The 17,606-nt window shown below is 40.7% G+C and overlaps 1 protein-coding gene across 4 annotated transcripts in view; it reads left to right on the top strand.

Annotated features, from left to right (window-relative positions):
• LOC122560880 (retinal dehydrogenase 1-like) overlaps positions 1 to 17,606 on the top strand; it is a 72,629-nt gene that overhangs the window by 38,852 nt on the left and 16,171 nt on the right. For all 4 annotated transcript variants that reach the window (XM_043712104.1, XM_043712085.1, XM_043712093.1 and 1 more), the window contains 2 exons: positions 5,077 to 5,179; positions 7,162 to 7,346. In XM_043712104.1, coding sequence (XP_043568039.1) covers positions 5,077 to 5,179; positions 7,162 to 7,346 — 288 coding nt within the window. The remainder of the gene's footprint in view (positions 1 to 5,076; positions 5,180 to 7,161; positions 7,347 to 17,606) is intronic.

Genomic DNA, 17,606 nt, shown 5'->3' with positions numbered 1-17,606 from the left:
GTTGCAGGCCCTTCTCCACTTCTGAAGAGAAAGTCACTGAACCAACAGAAGATGAACTGTCAAGGCTTTTGGCTGTACCATTCACCAACTCAGAGACTTTCACCTCAGAGGTATCTCTAACTTGATTAGACTGAGGATCACAATCTGGCGAGCACATCACCAACATATCTCTTTAGCTGTTGTGGAAGGAATGCCACAGATTACTGACAATTGGAGGACTGCCAGAGATCTGCTTATTCCCAAACAAAAGATGAGCCCATGGTTATAGCTAGGAGCAACTTGACCAAAATTTACAGACAAGCATGGGAATAGCAGATAGATTTGTCAGGGGCAGTCACTAAAGTAGAGCAAAGGATGGAGGAGTCCACAAAAATTATTGATTCCCTTCTCGCTCTCGCATGCATGCATCTGGCTGCTGCCATAGAGAACCAGGTCCAGCACACTCGACGTTTGCTTGTGCACAGACCTGCACTCCATCACTTCAGTCAAAGGTGCTAAGTATCCAGCTGTCCCTTCCGCTCAGAGAGACAGGATGGTAGCAGCAGGAAGCACGAGCAATAAAGGTCTTCCGGAAGCTTCCTTTCTTGGCCATCAATATCCCTTCTAAATTCTGAAGAAGTCCAAGTCAAGGAGGGTGAATCAGCATCGGATTCATTTTCAACTGGCCTAGGCCCTCTCGGCCCAAACCCACCAGGGCACCACTAGCCAAGTCTTCCAGGACAACAGGACCAACTAGAGAATAGGCTGTCTCCAAACCAGACATCCCAGGGATGAAACACGTTCTAATGGCCAAGTATTGCTCATCTCTCACAAGCAATAAACTCCTTGACTATAGGTAGCCTCAAACATAGATCTGGACTGCAGCAAAAATGTTGCACTTTAATAGAGATTATACTGAGGCTACAAGCAGTGTGCAGAGAGTGGTAGGTCCTGCCCTGTCTAAGTCCTCACCTTGTGAGTGTCAGCATGGAATCAGTGATGATTCCTCATGCTTCTATAAGTAACAGTTCATTCTGGCTATTAGCTTTTCAAAGGACTGCACTACCATTCAATGCTGGGAGATGTACAATGGGTAGGTCACATGTCCACTTTCCCTCATAGCACATTGGTTTGGTGACAGGAGCTGTACAAAGTGTTGCATCTCTCAGGTTAGACACTGTCTTACTGGATGTTCACGGATTTCAGAGCAATTCAGCAGTTTACACAAATTCTGAAATGTTAAAGGCTAACCAGTGATGGAAGTGTGAAGTAGAAGTGCCTCACAATTGCTCCCAACATGGAACTTATCCTGAGAGACAAACACAGAGATGCTCGGGAGCAAAAGAGAAATTGCTGGAAAAACTCAATACGGCTGGCAACATTTTTGAGGAGAGAAACCGAGTTAACGTTTCGAATCCAGTGACTCTTCAGAACTGAAAGTGGTTGAAGAATGTCTTTTCTCGTGCATACCTTTGACAGAGGCAGAGGCCCAGTACAACGACAAAGGAGTTATTGATGGTGGCAAAAGAGAAAAAGAGATGTAAGATGAGTGTAAATAAAGGGGTGAAAGGGAGGGGATAGATTCTTTGTACTAAGAACAAAGTAAACAAGGCACAATGAAGACAAGAATGTTGAGGAGGTGGTGGAACAGGAGATGGAGAGAATGTAAGAAAAGTGGATAATACACAGAGCACGATCAGCTTTGGAAGTTAAAATTGAATTTAATATTAAGATCTTGAGGCTGCAAAATACCTCAGCAGAAAATGGAATGGTCGTTCCTCCTTGCGTTGTGCTTTATTGGAACATTACAGCAGGTCCAGGACAGAAACATTAGCATGAGAGCAAGGTGGTTTATTAAAATGGTAAGTAACTGGGAGGTCTGTGTCATCCTATAGACAGAACAGATGTGTTCTGCAAAGCAGTCACCTTGTCTGCGTTTAGTCTGACCAATGTGAAAGAGATCTCATTGTGAGCAGTGAATGGAGTAGAAATGCAGCTTCACCTGGAAGGTACGTTTGGGAACTTGGATGATATGTAGTCAGGTGGTGAATGGAAAATTTCATGGGAAGGGGCCTTCATGAGTGGGCGGCCTGGTGGCTCACTGTTTGGCTTTGCTGTCTTACAGTGCCAGGGACTGGGTTCAATTCCACCTTCAGGTGACTTTGCACATTCTCCCTGTGTCTGCATGGATTTCATCTGGGTGCTCTGGCTTCCTCCCACAGTCCAAAGGTGTGCAGGTTAGGTGGGTTGGCCATGGAAATTGCCCGGTAGTGTTCAAGGGTGTGTAAGCTAAATGGATTAGCCATGGAAGATATAGAGTAGCGGGGGTTGGGTCTGGTTGGGATGCTCTTCACAGGCTTAGTGTGGACTTGATATACTATAATTATAAGATCAGATATGAGGATCTATAGGGTTACCATGTGCAATATATTTTGTATTTCTGCCAAATAAAGTGTTAGTTTGAAGTTTAAACCTGAAGACAGCTCTTGATTTTGCCTTCTCCTCAACCAGACTGACTTGCACCCAAACTCACAGTGTGGTATCTTTTGTATGAGAAAGGAGATACCAATCGAACATTTCATCTGAAAGCAGCACCTCCAGGAATGCAGAGCTTCCTCAACCCTGCCCCAGAGTGTCTTGAGCCTGGAATCGTGAGTTAGGAGTGAAAGTGTTGCCAACTGACAGACAGCTGACAATCTAATGCAAGAAGAAATTTCATGGACTCATCAAAACAGCTTTCTCAAGAACAACTGGGCTAAACAATAAATGCCAATGAAGCTTACATCCCATGAAGTAATAAAACTTAAGACTTCCCCTTACATCTTTGGGATTCAGTCTGGAGACCTACAATACCTCTATTTTAATGACAATATATCAAATCTTCCCTTACTGTTTCCATTGCCTTACATTTGATCATAATGGAGTACTATACTTCACCAGCTTCTATTTTGCACTTATAACTGATTCTCCACTTTACACCACCTTTTCCTTTAAGCATGTGATTTAGGCTAAGTGTATATACTAACTCACTATAATTCCTTTCACAGGAAAGATTGGCACATAACTAAAGGGAAAGTTGAAGATCAAGAGAAGGTCATGCTACATTCCAAAACTTGAAACCACTGAAAGAGATCACAATTGATTTTATAGGCAGGAAAAGGGCATGTGACATTGCAAATGACGAGGCCATGCATAATGGGATGTTTGGGGATTTGCCTCTCTTTCCTTTTCTTCTTTAATTCTCTCTCGCACACACTCTACCTGATGCTATATTTGCCACCATACACCTGTGATTGCTTTCCCTTGCCAATTCCTTTGCCAACTGGGACCCTGCAAATGATCAAATTGAGGAGGATAATTCTTCCACATATGAAATCACTTCTTTCCCCACCAAGAGCCTATATCGAAATTGACATCCCCTATATGTAAAAATTGAGGTGGAGGAATCTGCAGGTTCATGCAGAAAGGATAGTACAGGAACCAAATCACTGAAGGAACAGCACACATTTTAGTTTGAATGAGGAAGATAAAGGTATAATATTTGAAGGGCCAGGCCGTGTAATGTAAAATTCTCTTTATACATCAGCAATGCCCTATAAGTTGCACTATTTCCCTGGCAGTTCTTCAACATCTTGGAGACTTTGAAGGTGCCTGATAAAACTTTGGTAGGTTTCATGAGAACAACACCCTGCAGTTAATTATAAAGTGTGTGGTCATTGCAGTTAACATTTTATTCAGTCCATTATTGCCAGTGGTGATAGCAGATATCACTCAATAGCAGTCAAAAATATGTTCGTTAGCAGACCATTTTCTTCCCTAGATTAGATTAGATTCCCTACAGTGTGGAAACAGGCACTTCGACCCTTTCTGAAGAGTAACCCACCCAGACCCATTTCCCTCTGACTAATGCATGTAACACTATGGACAAATTTAGCATGGCCAATTCACCTGACCTGCACATCTTTGGACTGTGGGAGAAAACCGGAGGAAACCCACACAGACACGGGGAGAACGTGCAAACTCCGCACAGACAGTCGCCCGAGGCTGAAATTAAACCTGGGTCCCTGGTGCTGTGAGGCAGCAGTGCTAACCATTGAGCCTCTAGTATTTTAAATCTGTTTCTTAGATACTGGCTAAATTGCCATGGGACAGACCTAAACTTAAGGTTTTCTCATCTGTCTTACTAAATGTAGAGAAGTGTGAAGTGATACATTTTGGGAGGAAAAACACAGATAGGGAATACAAAATGAAGGATACAATTCAAAGTGGGATCAGAGATTCAAAGAGTGAGTATTTGTGAATGAATCACTAATGCTGGCAGAAAAAGTGGATGAGAATAAAGTTAAATCATATGGGATTCTGGGTATATATTTGGGGTAATAGAGTTTTGAAGCAAGAAAGTTATGATAAGAACTATAAATAACTAGTTTGGAAGTAGTATATCTAGTTATGGACACCACACTTAGAAAGGAAGTAAGGGATTTGAAAAGATACAGAAAAGCTTTGCAGGAATGATTCCAGGAATGAAGACCTTCAATTATTTCCATTAATTGGAGAAGTTAGAGCTGTACATCCTTAGATAAGAGAAGATTGAGAGGAATTTAAAGGGCATTCAAAATCATGAGGTAGATAAGGTAGAAAGGAGGAAACTTCGCATTGGCAAAGGGATAAAGTACAAGAGGTCACTGAAAGTAGGTCATTTGCAAAAGAAGCAACCGTTACATTAGGACAAGCATGGACCGAAGTGGTTCAAGAAGGCAGCATACTGACAATAAAAGCCCAATAAAAGCTGACCTCACCAGCGATGCCTACATCCTCTAAGTAAGAAAAGGAATAGTTAGGGTTCGGAAAGTGTGGGAATGTGCTGGGGTAAAATTCAATGGTCACTTTCAAAAAGAGAATTAGACAACTATCTGAAGAGAAAGGGAAGACGTGAAGAAATAAAACAGGCTGAGTTGCTTTTATAGAGATCCAGCAGGAGGGATTTTATTGCACAATTCGAATGGCTCTCATGCTTATGTGAATTACTTATAGCACATTGTAGATGTAAGCTTAATGAATTAAATATTATATTCACATTTTCATTTTTTCACTCAGGTTGGTAAACTAATACAAGAAGCAGCAGGCAAGAGTAATCTCAAGAGAGTAACACTGGAACTTGGAGGGAAGAATCCAAACATTATTTTTGCTGATGCAGACTGTTAGTATTAAAAGTTATTTCTGTACTTAAATTTAATATTTATCAGATGTTTAATTGTTCTTGACACTGACATTTGTGTGCTTTTGGCAAGGTTTTATGGATTTGCCAGACCCAAATTTCTAAAGAAGGTGGTTATGGATCTTCTGTGGATATTGCCACAGAAATGGGGAAAGATCAACAACACATGTTCATGACAGAATGATGTTTGACTTTAAGTGAAAATTGTCATTGATCATTGTTCCACTTCTTAGGTGTTTTTGTCTTTCTTGCTGGCAGAGGTCATGAAGTAATGGCAAAATTAACATTTTGCACACTTGATGGAGTGCACGCTTTAAATAGTTCTTTTTGCAGCCATGGTATATTTGTGGTGTAGGGAAGGATATTAAGACAAGTTGCAGGAGCACCAATTAAATTAATCCCTTTACCCTGGATTATGAAAAGTTCAAGGCAAGACAGAAGTAGTTAGACCATTTTTGTTGGCAATATTCATTGTCTACCATTATAGTTAATACAGAATAAGCTAGTTGGTTTTGCAAGTACAGGCCCAGTAATTGCCTAGTTCTGACTGTAAGCTGACATAAACTATTTCACAACTTTTCCTTTGGAGCAGTAGGTTCTTCATACATATGTTTGAAATTTAGTTTCCAATGCCAGATGCATTGTCTAATTACTAGGAACAAGTAAAATGGGTAGCAATGATCATGCAATGCTGAGAGTACTATCTGCTGGTGAAAAATATAACTACTTATGATGGTAATTATAATCAGACTAGAATGAGTATTGATCAAATGACTTCATGTTTCATTCTATTGTCGGAGAATTTCACAAAGAAGCTTAAAATGTATAGAAAACTATTGTCTTGTCCATTATTTTAACCGTAAAGCTGTTTGTAAATAAATACGTTTCTAAGTTCCAACATTTACAAATATGGATATAGTTGTTGCAACACACTTCAGTTCCTTGACGTGAATAAAACTGTTAATTCAGAAGTCCAGCTTATAAATGATGAACTCTGGCCTAAATCCATTATTCATTAACTAGAAAGTGGTCATTGCACCCTATTTGTGGAGTAAAAACAGAGGCAAAATCTCATAAATCCAAAAACTGGTACAACACCAAAAGAATGGTTCACTAAAATTACTTAAGGCAGCAAAGGCTGGTGATAAAACTGCCAAAATAAAAGATACACTTTGCCAAGTTAACTATTTGACGAAATGTGTGGCCCATTTAATTAATTACTCTCTTTCCAGTCATAGCCAGTTGCCAACAATATGATTTCCTTGGGTATGATGATTCCCAAGCTGCTGCTATTGCTGCGAAACGTATACTTCTCAGAAGTCTGGCAGTGAGAAGGTTCAGACTTGAGGGACTCTGTTGCAGCAATAATACTTACATTTCTAAGAACATGTCAAAGAAAATAATGGGGAGTCAATCATGTTATTTATGTGACCGTACACATTTGATTCTCCCCAGCATTTCCATCCTATGTAAGTGGAGCAACAACTGAGAACTGGTAAATTTGATTTTAAAAATGCTGTTGAGTGGGTCTCGTCTATAGAAAACTACTCAGCTATCTCTGAAAGCCAAAATATCCACGCATGTCTAAAGTAATGTTAAATGATTAATAACACATTAAGGTGAACTTTTTACGTAATCAGTTCCACAACCAATTATCCAGTGATTGAATACAAATTATTAATAACATAACTTCATATATATTTCTTCCAAATATAAATGGTCATAAAATGTGCTTGTCAATACCTAATACATGTATCTAGTCAATACAACATGTGTAGTACCTCTTTTGACCTTTATGAACATGCAATATGTTTCTAGAGAAATCTAATAACAATAATTAGAATAATTGACCTTCTACTCAAATGTCAGATTTGAACTCACACATAAATAATACTGTAATTTTCCAAAATGATGCCCACATTTTCAAATATGAATGAATATGCAATGTAACTCATATTTTGCAGTGGACTTTGCTGTAGAGCAAGCTCATAATGGCCTCTTCTTCCATCAAGGACAGTGCTGTTTAGCAGGATCCAGAATATTTGTGGAAGAACCTGTCTACAAAGAATTTGTCTGCAAGAGCATTTCGCTAGCACAGAAGCGTGTTATTGGAAATCCCCTACATGTAGCAGTCACCCACGGGCCACAGGTATCAGAGAAAAGATGTTATGTGGAATGCTTAGACTAATTAAAGAGTTAACATAGTACTTTAAACTATGAGAAGAAAGCTCTTCAGAGACCACATTCTGAACTGTGACACTGCTTTAGTTAAGTTTGTTCATCTTAGCTATTGCTTTATGCTTACATATTCCATCTTATACATAAAAACTAACAATGCTACTACAATTATTGAGTCTATTACCATCTGTTCTGATGGTTTCCTTAACATAATGAGAATCATGAATGCCAGGGCATAAAAATTTCAGCTAAGAGGGATATTGGATAGGTTAAGGTTGTTTTCCTTAAAACAGAGGGTTCACACAATTGAGGTGTGCGAAATTATGAGGGGGTGCAGATCCAGTAGACAGGATAGACCAATTTCCCCAAGTGACAAGTCTGTGATCAACACACTTTTAACATGATTGGTGTAAGGTCGAGCGACTAATGAGGGAAAAGAGTTTTTGCAAGAGGGAGAGAGATGTCTGAAATTCCAGTTCAGTGGTGCAGTCAACACTTATTTGAAAAAGTACCTGGATCAATTTCTGATCAGCAAGGGTTACAAACTACAAGGCTCGGGACAAAGTAAAATTAGAATGGGTGTCTAGTTTTTAAGAAGTTTTTAAAATTTCATTTTTTTTGTAATGCACAGACCTGATAGGCTAAATGGTTTCTTTCTGTGTCTATGGCTCTACAATTCTATTAGAGCACACAAACATACAAGAAGGTAAAATAACGTAAATGTCATTCAGCTCATTAAGCCATGTCTGTTTACATTTTTACAAACAATATTACAGAATTACAGTCACAGAGTCAGAGGGGGTCATAGACTCATACAGTCCTACAGCATGGGGATGGACCCTTTGGCCCAAACTGATCCATTCTGACCAAAATCCCCATCCACGCTAACCTCATTTCCCTACTCCTGGCCCATATCCTTCTAAACCTTTCCTATCCATGTATTTGTCCAAATGGCTTTTAAATGTTGTTAATGTATGCACCTCTATCACTTCCGCTGGCAGCTCATTCCATATACATACGACCCTCTATGTAAAAGTGTTGCCCCTCAGGTTACATTCTATTCTTCCCCCTCTCACCTTAAACTGATACCTTCTCATCTTTGATTCTATAAACCTGGGGAAAAGACTGAGTGCATTCACATGATCTTATAGACTTCTAGTAGAAAACCCCTCAGTCTCCTGCACGCTAAAGAAAAAAAGACCTTGTTTGTGCAATCTCTGCCTATAACTCAGACCCTTGAGTCCTGGCAACATCCTTGTAAATTGCTTCTGCTCTCTTTCCAGTTTAATAACATCCTTCCTATAGCAAGGTGACCAAAACTGAACACAATACTCCATGTGTGGCCTCACCAATGTCCTGTACAATTGCAACATAACTTCATAACTTCTATATTCAATGCTCCGAATAATGAAGGCCAGTGTGCCAAAAGTCTTCTTCACTGCTTTGTCTACCTGTGACTCCACCTTCAGAGAACCATGCACCTGAACTCCAAGATCCTTCTGTTTCACAACACTCCTTAAGGCTCTACCATTCACTGTGAAATTCCTGCCTTGATTTGACTTTCCAAAATGCAAGACCTCACACTTATCAATATTAAACTCCATTTGCCATTTCTTGGCCCACTTCTTCAGCTGATCAATTTCTGATGCAATTTCTGATAAGCTTCCTCACTGTTCACGAATCCTCCTATTTTAGTGTCATCAGCAAACTTACTAATCATGCCTTGTAAATTCTCTTCCAAATATAGATAACAAACAGCAATGTGCCCAGTACCAACCCCTGAGGCACTTCACTAGTCACAGGCCTCCAGTCCAACACCATCCTTCCACAATTATCTTATGCTTCCTACCATCAAGCCAACTGTGTACCCAATTTGCCAGCTCTCCCTAGATTCCATGCAACCTAACCTTCCAGAGCAGTCTACCATGTGGAACTTATCAAAGGCCTTACTGAAATCCATATAGACTATGTCTACATCCATGCCCTTGTCAACCTTCCTGGTCACTTCATCAAAGAACTCTAACAAATTTGTGAGGCATGATCTCCCATGCACAAAGCCATCCTGACTATTCCTAATCAAACCCTGTCTTTCCAAATGCATGTATATCTTATCTCTCAGAATCTTCTCAAGTAACTTACCTACCACGGGTCTATTGTTCCCAGGTTTTTCTTTGAATCCTTCTTGAATAAAGGAACAACATTTGCTACCCTCCAGTTTTCTGGGGCCTCTCCTGTGGCTAAGGATAATGCAAAAATATTAGCCAGGGCTCCTGCAATATCTTCTCTAGCCTCTTTCCGTGTTCTTGGATATATCTGGTCAAGACCAGGAAATGTATCCACCTTCATGCATGCCAATACATCCAACACCTCCTCTACTGTGATATGGACTATCCCCAAGATATGAGCACTAACTTCCATAAGTTCCCAAGTTTTAATGTCTTTTTCCACGGTAAACGCAGAGGAGAAATATTCATTGATAACCTCACCTATCTCCTGCAGTTCTACACATACATATCCACTCTGATCCTTGAGAGGTTGTATTTTTTCTCCAGTTATTATTTCTCCTTTAATATGCTGAAAAAACCTCTTTGGATTCACCCTAATCTTCTCAGCCAAGGCTATCTCATATCCCCTTTTTGCCCTCCGGATTTCATTCTTCAGTAAACCCCTGTATTCCCTGTATACCTACAGGGACTCCATTTATCCCAGCTGCCTATACCTGAGCCACACCTTTTTTTTTCTGGTCAAAGCCTCAATATCTTTTGTCATCCAGGGTTCTCTATTCCTGTCAATCTTGCCTTTTACCCTCACAGGAACATAAAGACCTTTAGCTATTTCACTTTTAAAGGCCTCCCACTTGCCAGAGGTCCCTTTGCCTGCAAACAAACTGCTTCATTCAAGCCCTGCAAGCTGCAGTCTAATTCCATCAAAATCCGCCCTGCCCCAAATTAGAATTTGAACCTGTAGACCAGCTTTGTCCCTCTCCATAACTATTTTAAAATTAATAGAACTGTGGTCACTGGTCCCAACATGTCCCCCCACTGTTATCTCCATCACCTGTCCTGCCCTATTTCCCAAGAGTAGTTCAGGTTTTGCCCCTTCCCGAGTAGGACCCTCTATATACTGTGTGAGGGGTCTTTCCTGAATGCACTTAACAAATTCCACCCCATCTAAGCCCTTAACGCTCTGTCAGTCCCAGTCTACATTGGGAAAATTAAAGTCATCTACTATGGCAGCCCTATTTACTCCTACAAGTCTTCCCCAATCTCCCTGCATATTTCTTTGTCTAATTCCCATTGAGTATTTGGGGGCCTATAGGACAATAATGTCACCATCACCTTCTTATTTCTTAGCTCCATCCAGAAAGCCTTACTGTTTCCTCGTAATTGTCTTTTCACCAAGAACTCGCTGTAATATCCTATGATTTTGCTACTGCTGCAGAAACAAGTAAACCATTTAACAAATGTTGTCTCAGGGTTAAATCTAACATCTCAAAGCTTTTAAGATCTTCTAAACTGCATGGCCTTTGCCTTTTTTCCTACCAGGCCCTCCCCTTTTTAAGGTTTATATCTGTTTGTTAGTGTGTTTGATATGGTCGTTTATTATTTTTCGCAGGGTAAGTAAGCAATAAAAACCCAATCTCTTTTCTTTAAGAAAACCTTATAACAGCTCCTAAATTTTTGCAATGCTGTGTTTTAATTTATGTGCTCGAGCTGCATGCTAAAAATATTTGTTGCGATTGACTGAGAGTGCGTTAAAAGGAGGAGTGTTGAATTATCTCCCTCATCTAGTTGTAAAAACTGTAGGAGCTTAGTTGTTACACTCCCATTGGCAAACAACAAAACTGGAATTGGAGAAAATAAATTATTCCACAAACGCTACTTAAAAAAAGGCAAAAATGTTTCCTTGGGTCTATAATATTAAAAGTGCTAATATGTCCATGTTTAAAATTAATGTTTTCAGAGAAAAGGACATTAAAAAAGCTATAATCATTTTCTTTGGAAAAAAAATTAAAAGGTATAGACAAATACTTAAACATAGCATTCTGCCTAAAAGCCAGGGAAAGAAAAAATTGCAGAATGGATGATGAAATGTCTAAAATTAGAAACAGAGCATAGAGAAACACAAAACTGCAGCAGCAGAAATTTGCAATAGGATTCTAACAGAATAAGAGGAAAGGGAATTCTAGGAACCGAAAGAAGAAAATTCCAGGAAAGGGAATGAGAACCTGAGTTCCAAATGAGAAAGAAGAATGAAGACAATTCTAGTGAGGAAACAGACCAAACACAGACTCAAGGGCTGAAATATTCAAGCTTGCCCACTTAATTCCAAGGTTTGATGAGGAAGAGGTGGCTGCATTCTTTATGTTTTTAGAGAAGTTAGCGCAGCAGTTCAAATAGCCATTGCAACAATGAACAAGGCTGTTAAAAAGCAGATTGACAGGGAAAGCTGAAAATGTTTACTCTCTATTGCCTGATGAGAATCCCATTAACTATATAGCAGCAAAAAGGGCCATTTTAAGTTCATACCAGTTAGTGCCATAAAGGCAAAAATGCTGTAATCTCAACAAACAACTCAGTCAGATACATCTAGAATTTGAAAAGCTTAAGCAACTTGCTTTTAACCAATGGGTACGGGCATTTACAATTGAGGCCACTTACAAAAACCTTTATGCAGAAATTCTTCTCGAGGATTAAAATCTCTGTATGTGTTCCAATATGGTCACATTTAGAGGGATATGGGCCAAGTGCTGGCAAATGGGACTAGATTAGGTTGGGATAACTGGTTGTCATGGACAAGTTGGACCGAAGGGTCTGCTTCATCTCTATGACTCTATGAACAGGAGCAGAGGAAAGCAGAGCACAGCCAGGTCACATCCTGATGAAGGGTTCTTGCTCGAAATGTCAATTCTCCTGCTCCTCGGATGCTGCCTGACCTTCTGTGCTCTTCCAGGACCCCACTCTTGACAGCCAGATCACAGTTCAGGCTGACAAATATAAGTTAAGAGACAGTTTCAGAAACTCAGAGAAGATGAGTTCTTGAAGCCATCACAGAGCAGAGAGAGACAGCAGCTAGATAAAGACCCCTGTGACAAGCTGTGGAGAATGGAAAGCCAAGTGGAGAATATAAAACTTTTCCTGATCACTAAAAGAAAGGACCCGAATGGTTGCGGGATGGGGGCAAGTGGTAAAATACACCAAGTGCTTCAGGGAGTAAGGTGTTCCCTGTCAACGCAAGTTGCAAAACCAGTGTCTGTAGTATTAATGGTGGCCAGCATCTGTTAAGACATCACTGTTGACCAGGAAAGCTTTAGGAGTTTATATAAAAAAACAGTGGCTGCTAAATATTTTGGACAGCACGAGAAAGAAATCAGAATTCAAAGACTGGGTGTTTGCAGACATTGATAGTGAGGATAAAGTGAAGATTTTTCAACTGAAATTAAGCTTATTTACACTGTACTGATAAAAGAACTCGGGAAAAATGTAGAGGTGCCACTCGTAAGTTTACTGAGAGAGTGAACTTGTTACAGGTCTGGTAACAGTGAGAGTAATCCCAAGGATTGTCGTGCCAAGGTAAATGTTTTTCTAAAGCAATTTGGCTGGCAGAAAACTATGACCTTTAAATATAAAATGACAGTACAAAGAGATTGGATGGGCTAGAAAGAGTCAACAAAAAGTAAATAGCAATGCTACAGGAAACAGTAAAACCTGTGAGGTTTGGAATGGCTCAAGAAGCCTGAATAAATCAACAGTCAGAGGTAAACAGGCTAGGAGGCAAAACATTCAGAAACCCCACAAACAGCAGTAAAATCTGGGTTTGGGAGGTTCAGCAAGGGCCACTTGAGTTAAACCAGTGAGAAACAGCAGCAAGGCCAGGAACTGAGACTTCAAAACTACACAGAGCAATATAATCCTTGAGGTCTGGTGTAGCTCAGTAACAGGACTGAGGTCCAGCCCGAATGTTGGAAAGGAGACTGGAAGAATACAGCAAGGCAGCATACTGGCACGCTGTGTTCTTCCAGCCTCACGCTTGTCTACTTTGGATTCCAGCACCTGCGGTTTTTTTTGTCCCTAAGGATGTTGGAAAGAATCAGGACATATGTCGAAATTAGTTGAACTGTCCAATTGCCATAAAAGAAAGCAAGAAAGGCCAGTGAAGCTGACAGAACATGACAGGACAGAGCAAAAGAGTTGATAAATTTAAAGGAGGACTCCAAGAATTCAAGGACACACCAGGTGAAAGTGAAGATGAAGTCACATTTAGTGAAGGAACTGTCGAGGGGATACAGCAGAGGTTTGCCATCCAGCTAATGGTAGTAGCATTCCAGGGGAAATGGGTATGGCTGATGAAAGCCCATTCCTAAACAAAGATGAAAGGGACCAACACCACAGTGGACAGTCCTGGTGGAGGCCAGCAAGAGCACATTCTTGAGTAAGATACAATGTTAGCCACTGGTGGGGCTGAGGAACAAAATTAAGTTTCATAACTCATCCAGTATAACTGGTTTGATGTAAAGTTAAATAAGATCAAGGTGCAAGATGCAAGACATCCTGTTGGAGGCAAATTAACTGCCACCAACCTCGTACAAAACAAATTTGTAAAAGTGCCTGAACGCGGTGCATGAGTTATAGATATAACCCATGAAGAGTTAGAACTCAGAAAGCCAATGTGGTCCTGGGGACAAGTCCAGCTACTAGCTCCGAAGTAGCTTTTAAACTCAGGATGACAGAAGTGAACGTGGAATTTACACGTCATCCCAAAACTTTTACTGTAATATGTAATGGAATGCTCACTGCAAACAAAAAGAAGAAATATAATATCTGTCTTTTCTTCTGGGTGCAGAGGTGTCATGATAGTGATAAAACTTCCATCATCTTGACCAGTGGAGTGCCACAACATTTATAAATCATTCATATAAATGATTTGGAGCAGAAGAGATATAATTAGTAAGTTAGTAGCTGACGCCAAAATTGGAGGTGTAGTGGACAGCGAAGAAGGTTACCTCAGATTACAATGGGATCTTGATCAGACAGGCCAATGGGCTGAGAAGTGGCAGATGGAGTTTAACTTAGATAAATGTGAGGTGCTGCATTTTGGGAAAGTAAATCTTAACAGGACTTATATACATAATGGTAAGGTCTTAGGGAGTGTTGCTGAACAAAGAGATCTTGGAGTGCAGACCTTGAAAGTGGAGTCACAGGTAGATAGGATAGTGAAGAAGGCATTTGGTCTGCTTTCCTTTATTGGTCCAAGTACTGAGTACAGGAGTTGGGAGGTCATGTTGCAGTTGTACAGGACATTGGTTAGGCCACTGTTGGAATATTGCGTGCAATTCTGGTCTCCTTCCTATCGGGAGGATGTTGTGAAACTTGAAAGGGCTCAGAAAAGATTTACAAGGATGTTAGAGCATTTGAGCTATAGGGAGAGATTGAATAGGCTAAGGCTGTTTTCCCTGGAGCATCGGAGGCTAAGGGGTGACCTTATGGAGGCATGGTGGGCATGAGGAGGATAAATAGACAAGGTCTTTTCCCTCGGGTGGGGGAGTCCAAAACTAGAGGGCATAGGTTTAGGGTGAGAGAGGAAAGATATAAAAGAGACCTAAGGGGCAACCTTTTCATGCAGAGGGTGGTATGTGTATGGAATGAACTGCCAGAGAAAGTGATGGAAGTTAGAACAATTGCAACATTTAAAAGACATCTGGGTGGGGATAAGAATAGGAAGGGTTTGTAGGAATATGGGCCGTGTGCTGGCAGGTGGGACTAGGTTGGGTTGGGATATCTGGTCGGCATGGACAGGTTGGACCGAAGGGTCTGTTTCCATGCTGTACATCTCTATGACTCTATCAAAGTTTAATACCTGGGACCTATATGGACTTTTGAAAGCATGAAATATGGAACTAAAATTATACAGCAATCACCTGACCACAGATAGGCAAGTTCAGGAAATTGATGTTGAATAGGTGAAATCACCTTAACTGAAATTTCAATCTAAAGTAGTCAACTGAATCAGGTGTCAAAAAGCTCAGATTTCCTGTTCAATTTGCACTTGTATGTAATCTGTACATATTGGACATGAAAGGATAGTCCACAACTATCCAGTTTAGAAAGGGAATGAAACCAGAATTGGAAATACACAAATGAAGTCAAAAGTGTGGTCCTGGAAAAGCAGGCATAAGCTCTTCATCAGGAATCCTGAAATATCAATTCTCCTGCACTTTAGATGCTGCCTGACCTGCTGTGCTTTTCCAGCACCACACGCTTGACTCTAATCTCCAGCATCTTCAGTCCTCACTTTCTCCTAATATACAAATGAACCATATTTCAGTCAATGCGTGGCAAAAGTGCAGAGACAAACAAATGAACTGTTAACAGCAAGGATCGGATTATCCCTCCCAATTTTAGTCATCAAGACAACTGACCTAGCTAGTCAATGAAGTGCAAGTCTATTACAAAATTGAGCACTGTACTGAAAGAACAACTCTGCGATTGATCATTGCCACTTGCTAAAATATAATCCAATTGCACTATCACTTTATTTCTCATTGAGCTGTTTGATTTAGGGTACAGGTTTTGTACATATCCCATTTATTTGGCAAGGTGAACGTGACTACTGTGGACCTCAAGATAGCATTCAATCTTGTGTGGCATCAAGGAACCCTGCCGAACTGGGGCGAATGGAATTAGGAAGAACATGCTCCACTGGTTGGAATCATTCCTCATACAAAAGAAGTTGTTTGTGATGTTTGTAGGTCAATCATCTCAGTCCCAACACACATCACTGCAGGAGTTCCTCAGGGTAGTTTCCCAGGCCCAACCATCTTCAATAACTTCATCAATGACCTTCCAACCATTATAAGGTCAGTAGGGATATTCACAGATGATTGTGCAATGCTCAGCACCATTTGAGACTGCTCAGATACTGAAGCAGTCTCTCTCCATTGGCAACAAGACCTGGACCATATCCAAGATTGAGATGATGTAACACAAATGCTAGGCAATGACCATCTCCTACAAAGGACAATGTAACCATTGCCCCTTGATATTCAATAGCCTTACCATTTCTGTATCATCCATTCTGAGTTACCATTGACCAGAAGCTAAAGTGGACCAGCCATACAAAAACTATGGCTACAAGAGCAGTCAGAGACTCAGAATTTTTCAGCAAGTAACTCAACACCTATGTCCGTTAAGCCTGTCCACCAAGCGCAAGCCAGGAGTATGATGGAATATACTATATTTGCCTGGATGGGTGCAATTTCAACAATACTCATGAACCTTGATATAATCCACAACAAACCAATCCACTTAACAAGCATCACAATGACTCCTTTTAAATTCACTTCCTTTGAATTCCTGTGATGCACAGTAACAAAAGTGTGAACCATCTGCAAGATACATATCAGGAACGCTATAAACCTCCTTCGATAACAACTTCCAAATCCAGGACCTCTATCACATGGAAGGATAAGGGCAGCAGAATCATTGAAGCACCTCCTGCAAATTCACTTCCAACTCACACTATCCTGACATGCAACTATACCATGGTTCCTTCAGTGTTGATGTGTCAAAATCCTCTCAATCTTTCCAGCTTTTACATCCAGGAATGCAACAGATCAAGAAAGCAGCTCACCACCATCTTCTCCAGACAATAGATACCAACTGTGCCAGTGAGGCCCACGTCCCATGAATGATTATAAAGGCAAGCATAACCCTGCCCATTCTTTCTGCTCACAGCGCCAGAGACCCGGGTTCAATTCCCGCCTCAGGCAACTGTCTGTGTGGAGTTTACACATTCTCCCCGTGTCTGTGTGGGTTTCCTCCAGGTGCTGTGGTTTCCTCCCACAGTCCAAATATGTGCAAGTTAGGTGAATTGGCCATGCTAAATTGCCCATAGTGTTAGGTGAAGGGGTGAGTTGGAGGTTTGGATTAGGAATTGGCTGGCTGAAAGAAGACAGAGGGTAGTAGTTGATGGTAAAGGTTCATCTTGGAGTGCAGTTACTAGCGGTGTTCCGCAAGGATCTGTTTTGGGACCATTGCTGTTTGTCATTTTTATAAATGACCTGGAGGAGGGGCTAGAAGGTTGGGTGAGCAAGTTTGCGGATGATACGAAAGTCGGAGGAGTTGTTGACAGTGAGGAAGAATGTGTCAGGTTACAGCGGGATATAGATAAGCTGCAGAACTGGGCAGAAAGATGGCAAATGGAGTTCAATGTAGGTAAGTGAGAGGTGATT

The sequence above is a fragment of the Chiloscyllium plagiosum genome, chromosome 2 (assembly GCF_004010195.1).
Source record: "Chiloscyllium plagiosum isolate BGI_BamShark_2017 chromosome 2, ASM401019v2, whole genome shotgun sequence".
NCBI classification, from domain to species: domain Eukaryota; kingdom Metazoa; phylum Chordata; class Chondrichthyes; order Orectolobiformes; family Hemiscylliidae; genus Chiloscyllium; species Chiloscyllium plagiosum.
The sequence above is the reverse complement of the archived record's forward strand: the minus strand, read 5'-3'. Positions and strand labels throughout refer to the sequence as shown.